The sequence below is a fragment of the Triplophysa dalaica genome, chromosome 12, assembly GCF_015846415.1.
Source record: "Triplophysa dalaica isolate WHDGS20190420 chromosome 12, ASM1584641v1, whole genome shotgun sequence".
Taxonomy (NCBI): Eukaryota; Metazoa; Chordata; class Actinopteri; order Cypriniformes; family Nemacheilidae; genus Triplophysa; species Triplophysa dalaica.
The window spans coordinates 6,995,601-7,005,747 of NC_079553.1; the positions used below are offsets into that span (position 1 = coordinate 6,995,601).

The following is a 10,147-nucleotide window of genomic DNA, read 5'->3' on the forward strand; positions in this document are numbered from 1 at the left end:
TCAGAAATTCTTTAAAATGAGATTTGATGAAAACAAAGGTGTCTCAAAAACAATCGACAACATTCTTTAAATACATGTTTTTTTATTATATATAGCCATACACTGTATGGGAGCTTTGTATATAAAATCTACAAAAGGTTGATGAACAGAGTCACACAGTAACTCCATTGGAAGTATACATTCTTACAATCATATACCAAAAAACAAAAAAACACCTGCTTCATATGTAACGGACTACTACTTCAGATAGATGTCGTGAATGTGGAGAAAACAATTCAAGAACTGCCTTGGAATGGCTAGTACACTAAATGAGGTCCCAACGATCCGCAAATAACAAGGCTACAACAATAACAAGGTCCCTGTTCTTAATGGGTCTTATAATCCACAAGTATGACCATAATAGCAAAAACGATACAAGTATACTAGAGTGTTTTAGTTTGGACACTTCTATGCGTTTTACCAGCACACTCACTAAACTGAGGTGGACTCCTCAGATTGCACAGTCTCCTGAACCGCTTCCTGAACGTAGACTATAAACTGAGACGCATCTTCACCCTGTGTGTATACAGTGACCGTTTTGATGCCTTCCATGTCATCCGAAGACACCACTAGATGGTGCTCCTCTCCAAGGCCCACCGTTGCCTGCTGCAGTGCATCCTGGATCATCATGGCATGGTCGGTCTGCTGCTGCTGCTCCTCCTCCGACACCTCGAATGGCAAAACAAAAATATTACAAAAATCTGGTAGAGGTGAAACACTTTCCAGCCCATAATGAGTATTATTGAAACAATTCATGTAAGCTATTACTGAAATTAAATGGACAACAAAAAACAACTGCGATTTCCGTAAAAGACATAATGTTAGTTAAACCCTTTCATGAATGCAGGTGTCTAGAAAGTTGAATTTTTATGACACTTACCTGCTCTACGACAGTAACCGTACCAGGAGCCATAGTAACCACTGATGCCACAGTGGCATCATGGTTCTCTGAGCCCAGTTCAATTATCTGCTGGAGGATGTTGACTGATGTTTGGTCTAGTCTGTCTCCCGCTGATGCAGACACAACACCTGAAAACATAGGACAAGAGTTCAGCTCACATATGAATATTACAGAAATGGTTAGCTGACCCTATCTACACCGGACGCAACGTGTCACAATTTGACATGACAAAAGACAATAGAACCCATTAGAATCCATTATCATTTTAGATTTTGTCTAAAAGACGTGTCATGTCGCATTGCTCGAGTCTGGTGTAGACAGGATGTTAAGCTGTTTCTGTAGTTGCATGTTCTGACCATTCTGTGTGTTGAATCGCAGGTCCTGCAGCGCTGATACAGCAGTCTCTGTTCCCTGTGGATCTTCAGTCTCAGCTATATGAAGATACTGCATGGCCGGTTCCTCTACTGACTCCACTACCTAAATAAACACAAGCAATAAAGCCATAAGCAAGTCTGGAAGTAATACAATCCAACAATAAACATTATGGACCAAGACAATCTCATTGTCAGATTTATCAATGAGTCAAAGCAATTAAATGAATAGTTCACCCAAAGATGAAAATGACCAACAACATTTAATATTTGATTTACATTTACATTTATTCATTTGGCAGATGCTTTTATCCAAAGCGACTAACAAGTAGGAAAGTATATAAACATTTTGTCAAAACACTAAACAGTACAGTTAGTTTACAAAGCCGTGCTACTAGGAGGATTAGAGCTGGAGTAAGCAAAGGAAAGAACACATTTTTTTTTTTCGACAGACATACAGAGTTTTGGTTAGTCAAATAAATGCAGAACAGGTTAGTTTTACGCTGTTTTTTTAAACTTGTGAAGGATGCTGAAGTTTGGATGGAGGCTGGTAGCTCATTACACCAAAGGGGGAACCGAAAAAGTAAAGGTTTCCCCCTTATATTATTGAAAAGTCATAATGACATGAAAGTGAGAAAATTATGACAGAATATGTAGTTTAGTTAATCATCTCTTTTATTAACCGGAGAAATTGCTTTCTTACAAGTAAATGTATCATATCACAATGGAGAATCTTACCTCCCACTGATTTAGACCCAGACTGTCACATTCCACCATTTTGAGACCGTGTTTGCTTTTCAGATGTCTGTTCATTTCCCATTTAGTGCCATAAACGTAATTGCACACTGGACATTTCACTCCACCTGAAATCACACACTTGTTTTCAATTTTTTTTTTTTTTTGTCAGTTTTCAAATATATTTATTTATGTGTCAGGTGATGTTGTTTTTAATGAATATGTGTGACTGAAGGAAAATGAAAGACTTGCCTTGTTCAATCACAGTTTCTTCAGTGGCCGTCCCTGTTCCAGCATTGGTATATTGCACGTTGGGATGCTTCTTGTTGTAATGTCTTTTTAAGGAGCCCGAAATGTTGCATGAATAGTGGCAGTGCGCACAACGGAAAGGCTGTAACAGTAAGAACATTTTGGTCTTGGTGTTAGCCGCGGGACACATGACAGATGTGGTGATGAGGATTACTAGAAAGATGTATTCTGAAAAATAAGTGTTACTTTGAATGAGGCATGTTGCTCCATGTGACGGAGGAGATGTGGCCGCTGGGCAGCTGTGAAGTCGCACTCAGTGCATCTGAACTGTTTTCCTACAACATTAAGGATTTGTGATAAGACGACTTTTATTAAAGATACAACCAAAGCCGGTCAATGTGAAAAATGAACGAATCGGTTTCGGAGCAACAAGCAAACTAAACGTAATAACTTTCTGGACTTTCTGCACTCTTACATTGTCAGGCACACTCTTTCCCCCAATTTCTCCCCACCAGCCATCTGGCTACATTCGAGTATGAAACACCCAATTTCGCAGCTTAGTCATTTCCCAATGCGTTAACTCAAGTACAAACCCTCAAAAGTACAAAACAAAAAGTACAAACAAATTTTTCATTGAACATCCTGATTCACTTGGCACTACATTAGATTTACGGAAGTAAAATTGGTTGGAAGTGTCATTTCATGTTTATTTCACTTTAAATAGGGACAGCAGCGGCCCAAAAACCCAACCGAGTTAGAGACTCACCATCTGCTGTGTGCATAAGTTTATGGCTTTTCAGCGTGCATTTAGACTTGAACTTTTTTCCACAGAGATCGCAAAGATGTGTTTTCTCAGTACTGTGTCTGTTCATGTGAGCCTTGAGGTTGCTTTTACTTCTTGAGGCATAATCACACAGCGAACACTTGTATGGTTTCAATCCTGTAGATGTGAACAGAGCACCATTATTTATCATTCACTGACATTCTTCTTTCCAGTTGAGATAAAGGAAAACAAACAGTATTATTAAGGAGCTGAATTATTAAAATACAAGAATGAATACTAGGAGGGCACCTTCATGGGCCCATATGTGCTGCTGAAGATCTGACCCATTCCTTGTGAAGAAACAGTCACAGTATGGACACTTGGAAGCTCTTTTCCCAATCACTCCCTTCACATGCACACGTATCCCCAGCGTCTCCGACATGTAGTTCATCGACACGTCTATAGAGCAAGAACACATCCATTAATTAAATTCAGCGGTTTGCATGTTTGAGTATTGTTGGGTCCTTAAAGGGATAGTTCACCCCAAAATTTTAATTCTGTCATCATTTACATTTAAAAATATTTAAGAATGCTGGTAAACAAAAAACGTTGGTCCCCATTTCCTTTTTTTGGTATGGACACAAAAACAATGCAAGTCAAGGGGGACCAATGCTTTTCTGTTACCAACATTCTTCAAAATATCTTCTATTGTGTTCTGCAGAAGGAAGAAAGTACTATGGGTTTGAAATTACAAGAGGTTAAGTAAATGATGACAGAATTTTCATTTTGGGATGAACTGTCCCTTTGAGCAAAATGTTAATGCTCTCTCGCTTTGATAAAACATTTCTGCTAATAAATGTAAAATGTAACTGTGGGACATCACAAGAGTAGTTCATTGTTTTTCTCACCTGGATGGTTATTTTTGATATGAGTTCTCACTTTAGCCTCTGAAACTGACTCCTGACAAACAGGGCATGTAAAACTTTTCTTGACCTAAAAATACGAAATATGATTTAATACAGAAGGCTCATTTTTCATTCTACCACTGTTTCAAAAATATAGATACACACTCCTAGAACTCACAATGTCCGAATGAGTTTTGAGATGAGCCTGAAGCTTGTACTTGTCAGGCGTACAGTATTGGCATCCTTCAGAGGGACAGTTAAGCAGAATGTCAGAATGTCTCTGTATAACATGTCGCTTCAGGCAGTTTTTAGTGATGGAAGAATAACTGCACTGGGAACAGTAATGAAGGTGTTCCCTGGTGTGAGTTCGCACATGCATGTTGTAATGCACCTGATACCAGAAAAGCTTACCTGTTGAGAGAAGATTATAGAGAATTTATGAACAGAATGGAAACAGAAAGGATATTTTTAAGGGATGGTTCACCCAAAAATGAAAATTCTGTCACAAATTACACACCCTCTAGTTAAATGTTAAAACGTCTTTGTTTGGTTGAACACAAAGAAAAATATTTGGAAGATCGTAATTTTTTGGTTCTGTTGAACACAAAAGAAGATATTTTGAGGAATTTAGAAAAGCAAATAGTTCTTTGAGTACTATTTAAATTTGTCCTACTATGGTAGTCAGTGGTTCCTCAAAACTGTCAGTTACTAACATTCTTCTAAATATTTTTGGAACAACTAGAGGTTAGATCAACGATGACAACATTTTCAATTCTGGGTGAACTATTCCTTTAAACAGAAACTGTATTACCGCAGTATTCACATTCGAGGTCACCATAAACTTTCCGAATCCGTTCAAACACTTCCGTGTTAAGCTGTCTTTTTTGCATTTGCTCTACAATCTGTTTGAAAGCAGATTTTTCCTCCTGCTCCGGACCGGAGTCCTCCTCACCACTAAGAACGGCTGTAGTTTGTGGAACTTTTGCCTCTTCTGTAATTTGATGAGGTGAAAGAGGCTCTGCATCTTTTGATATGAGCTCCTCAGAGAGCGTTTGTGCTTTTTCAGTCTCAAAACTACTTTCTGAAGGCAACTTTTCTTTAGCAGGAATTTGGCCTTCTGCTACACTGCTATCTTCTTTAAGTGACTCTTCTTGGACATCCTCACAAGCCACCTCCTGTGTTTGTGTTACTGGAGAAGTGTCCGTCTCATTGGTCGGGCAAACGTTAATGCTGTCTGTATGTGGACAACCTTCATTTGAATTCTGTATGAGTAAACTATCAGAGGTTTGTGACTGAGATTCCTCCATGCAATTCACTTCTGTGCTTAACAACTCCTGGGCATTAAGTTGAGACAGCTCTTCTGTGATTTCCAGCTCATCCTGGTTTAGCATGTCCTTTTGAATATCGTCACCTGGTTTAAGCAGGCAAAAGCTGGACTTTATGGAGTCGGCAAAAGCAGACGGCTCATCCGTTTCCGGATGGATCTCGCTGAGATGCGATCTCAGTCGAACCGAGCTAACAAATTTCTGCTGGCAAATGGCACACACGTAAATGAAGGGGTGCTTTCGGATGTGGGCCTGCAGGGCCTGAAACTTGGTCGATCCGTGATCGCACAGCTCACAGCCAAAGGGTCTCTTGTTGCCGTGGACCATCATGTGACGATCGCGCTCAAGCTCGTTCTTGAACTTGCGGTCGCAGATCTGACAGTTGTAAAGAAGCTGTCTCTTGCCCGCCCTAGTCTGGAGGCAGTACTCATCATAAGACTCTTTTACTTTCTCATCAGTCATGTCGTGACTCTCACAGATGTGTTTGAGGAGGTTCTTGACATCAGAGTATTTCTTCTTGCAGAAACGGCAGTACTGCTTTATTTTCTTGTGCACTCGCTCCACGTGCACTTTGAGGTGTCCTTTACTGAGGCATTGAAATGAGCACAGCTCACAGCTGAATTTCTCCCCAGTGTGCTTTCGCATATGCACACTAAGATTAGCTTTAATAGCGCTGGCGTAGTCACACTGCATGCATTTGAAGGGTTTCTCATTGGTGTGGGTTCTTAGGTGGGCCTGCAGCGAATGTTTGAATTTGAAGACTTTATTGCAGTATTCACAGGTGAAGATTTTAAGATGGGTTTGTCCTAGCCTGTGCCAAGAGAAATCATTTGTCAGCATCAACATAGGGACTAACTCCAAAAGATCACTAAAAGTGCAAATATAAGATGTGCGTACAAAAGTTATGCAATATTTGATAGTACTTAAAATACAAAAAAAAATAGTAATATGAGTAGAACCTAAAGTAAAACATTTAGAACCTGTTGGATTTGAGAGGCACTTCAAAAGCAGCTTGCTGAATGGCATATTCCTGGTAACCCCTCTTCAATGCCTCCTCCTGGGAACCCGCAGGTGTGTCAGTCTGGGTGGATGGCTCAGCTGGGGCTGCTTCAATAGGAACGATCTTAGAAGCACCTGCATTAAAGCAACCCCTAGACTTTACTTTTTTTTACATTTATGCATTTGGCAGACGCTTGTATCCAAAACGACTTACACTACATTGTATTATACATTTGTTGTTTCTGTGCAGTCCCCTGGGATCGAACCTATGACATTGGCATTGCTAGTGCCATGCTCTAACCACCGAACCACAGGAAAGCTCACAGGAAAGACTTAGTGTAAATGTTTCACCCAGTCATTAGTGCACCTGAACTCACAAATATCTCACCTGGAATGGCCTCATGACTGGTAAGGACAACACTAACAATGGGGTTTTTGCTCCCATTTGTTGACTCGGGGACCTTTGCATTGACCATCTTATCCGTCCGCATTGCTCGAGCTTTCTTTGGAGTCCGCTCTCTGTCTTCCTCTCCGTCGTCCAGTTTATTTCCATCAGAATTATCTCCTAGTCAATTGGGTTAAGGGGTTAGTAATTAGTATAGAAATCTGTAAAATCTGTTCAATAACATTATATGAAGAAAATGGTACCATTGTTCTCTTCCTCATCAGCAGCCTCTTTGAGTCCTACAAAGCAAATGTGTTTGGAAATTTGCCGCTTGTTGCTGAACTTGCGATTACATTTCTTGCACTCCAGATCAGTGCCACAGTCCTCACTCGGTTCCTCAACTACAGTCACTGACTGAACATTAGTGGACTCCTGCTGATCAGAAGATTTCTGTAAGGTAACCTCTTCTGATCGGACTTTCTTTGTGGATCCTTTTGGTCTTCCGCGTTTTCTTTTTATGATAACATCTTTAAGGTTTAAAAAAACACCATGTTAAGGTTTGGCCCAATGTAGGTCAACAATTTGTTTGGGGTTCAAAGCTGCTTACCTGAGCTCTGTGGTTGCTGTGTTGTTAAAGGCTTCAGTGCTAAAATAAAATGATCAGGGTCACCTCCTTCACTAGTGTGAGTCTCAGTAACATGAGAAAGCAGCAGTGATTTACTGGGAGAAAACAGGTTGCATATTTTGCACATGAAGACCGAAGCACTTTCTGTAAATAAAAAACAGTGGGTTGATTTTTCAATTACTCAGTGTATGATTACACATTAATACATATGATTTACAGTCTTGTCATATATTTATATTATCTTAGGATATTGAAAAAAGCTTCAAATAAGATTTAGATATCTATTGCATTTATTCAGAACTCACAGGATGGGTTACATGCAGAGGTCACATTTCGGTTATGGGTCACCATTACTGACAAATAGGTCACTTTCACTTCAATGTTTTATAATATGTTTCAACCAAGTTTTAAATCTTGCTAGTTATAAAAACCGATATATACTGTGTGTGTATATATATATATATATATATATATATATATATATATATATATATATATGCTTATATTTAAAACATAAGCATTTGTTTATTGGTATTGACATAACATTGATATTGATATGAATGTTGATTCACATTTTTCTTATATAATTTAATTCATATTTGTAGTTTATTATTATGCAAATCTGTGTTCGATAAAAAGGCGTTTGTTTTAACAATTTACAATACTGTACATAATTTCCCTTATTGAAAAAATATCGTTTTATCATGCATTTAAAACAGTAAATACGTATTTAGGACACCAATGGTTCTGTGCCATGTATTGTAACGTAATTTATAACCTCGAGAACAGTTTCGCGTTCTTCTCTCAGGTTCTGGAATAATCAATAAACACGCTTGCTGAAGGTTAACGTTAGACTCAAAGATTAGGTGCAGGTCCTGTGCCATTTTAAACGATGTGTATGAATTTGCAATTGTAATTAACACAATTTTTAAGCTAAACTTGCATTTACTGCTGTGCTTTGATAGTTTTACCTAACTTATTCGATTCCCTATCGAATCATCAGAACTAGCCGTTTCTTTGGAGATGTGCAAACCAAATAATAATCTTTACACTTACCTTCATGCACTGGGTCCATTCTTATTTAAATGAATAATCAGTAAGATCTCACTGATAACGATTCTGTTCTGTTTTTATATCTAGATCTCAATTTATACGAATTCATTATACTTAAATTAGTTCTGCGATGTTTCTGTCGAATCTGCGTTAACAAAAATGGCGAATGGATCTTCGTCCTCAAGCAAAAATGTATCTGCGCACACGCGTGCGCCATCTGCTGCATGGCGGTCCTCTGGACCAAAATCTCCCTTTGATCCTAAAAGTTAGCCGATGTTGTTCTTTTAATCAATAATATAACATTCCAACATTTACACGCAATCAACATAATAGATACACCCGAATTAAAATGAAGACAAGTTATAAATCAACACTGTAAAGGCAACCTGACATTGTGCATCAATGTAATTAAAAATATGCTATAATAAAAGAAGACTACTCAAATATTATATTGAATAAGCACTACTCAGATTGAATTAAAACAGTAATCAGTTTGTTTATTATATTGAATTGAATTAAAGAGATAAAACAGGTTAAAACATTTTTATTGGTCTTCATCCCAGTTAATCATTCTTTTTTTTACATTCATCAAATAACTCGTTGCTTCTTCAGAGATGTTCCAGTCAATCACAGCAAACACCCTCCCCCAGCCTTGTTTGCAGATTACAGCTGAGTGTAGGATGTTTACAGCGACTAAACTGGAATATTACCAAATTTACTACAGGAAAACATAAGAGATATCAAAACATCCAGATTATATACCCGTCAGCTCCCGTTAGAACGTAATCAATGTTATTAAAGCACAACTAATTTCCCATACATTTAGGATGCTGTATTGTTAAATGGCAGGTAGTGAATAGTGATGCAACTGGATCCCAGAAGAAAGAGGCTAAAACTGGACGATGACAGCAAACATCCAACTGAAAGCCTTACGTACAGCCCAGCTTCCAGTCGGGGATGTTTACAATCATGAACAACCAGTTAAAGACATTTAAATACAACAAAAATACTTTCATGGCAAATCAATAAATATAATAAATATTAAAATCTATTTGACAAATTTATGTGGCGAGGTTGCTGCCCCCTACAGTCCACATGAGAACTGAAATACAGCAAAAGCCGAGTTGAAAGTTAAAGGTCCTCTCCTTCACGTCAATGACAAAGGGAGCGCGATGAGGATGAAGACCGTGCAGTTTTTTTACACTGTCATGGTCCGATCACAGACATTTAATGCAATCAAATCACATACATTTTACATCGACATCTTAAATATAATTGATTAAAAAACAACAACTCGAGGTGCAGTGTCAACACACATAAGCATCACCATAAATAACATGTGCGACCTGAGTTTAAGCCAACAAAATTAAAATACAAGAATTTTTAGACCGACGTCACCTAGCCTTATTTTCTTTGCTTTCACAAGCAATGTCCTGTCCGAATAAACATTTAAAGAGTTGTAATAAATAGAAGAACTTGAGGTAGTTGCTACCAGCTACCAAGTTGAGTGAAGAGGAAGCAAGCAGTTATTAAGCCATAGCTGTGCCGCACAGCTAAACTGCATTTAACCCTCACAAAATCAGCTCGGTCGTTTCGTTTGTACCTAATACAGCATTCATAGTCAGCAAAGGTCATCATGCTTCCAAGCACTAAAACAAACCACGGCTAACTAACGGTAGCTATGCTCCACAGCTTTGCTCAAATTTACAGACAAAACTAGCATGGAATGTCCTTTCCGCGCACGAGCAGTACCTCTTAGCACACGAGTATCCTGTTCAGTTTAGACAAACCAACGCC

General features: G+C 38.6%; 1 protein-coding gene across 2 annotated transcripts; it reads right to left on the reverse strand.

The window, feature by feature from the left end:
• Positions 1–100: 100 nt before the first annotated feature.
• LOC130432537 (zinc finger protein ZFAT-like) lies at positions 101–8,817 on the reverse strand. 2 transcript variants are annotated; one of them, XM_056761944.1, is made up of 16 exons: positions 8,354–8,817; positions 7,280–7,441; positions 6,936–7,199; positions 6,676–6,852; positions 6,269–6,422; positions 4,775–6,099; positions 4,142–4,374; positions 3,967–4,051; positions 3,368–3,517; positions 3,062–3,235; positions 2,542–2,630; positions 2,299–2,437; positions 2,050–2,174; positions 1,297–1,417; positions 920–1,068; positions 101–708 (listed from the first exon to the last, which is right to left on the reverse strand). In XM_056761944.1, the coding sequence occupies exons 1-16, from the start codon at positions 8,370–8,372 to the stop codon at positions 472–474; spliced, it is 3,603 nt and encodes a 1,200-aa protein (XP_056617922.1). In that variant the 5' UTR covers positions 8,373–8,817; the 3' UTR covers positions 101–471. The 2 variants fall into 2 exon arrangements, with proteins under 2 accessions (XP_056617922.1, XP_056617921.1); XM_056761943.1 differs by lacking the exon at positions 8,354–8,817 and adding an exon at positions 8,076–8,273.
• Between the last annotated feature and the right edge of the window lie 1,330 nt (positions 8,818–10,147).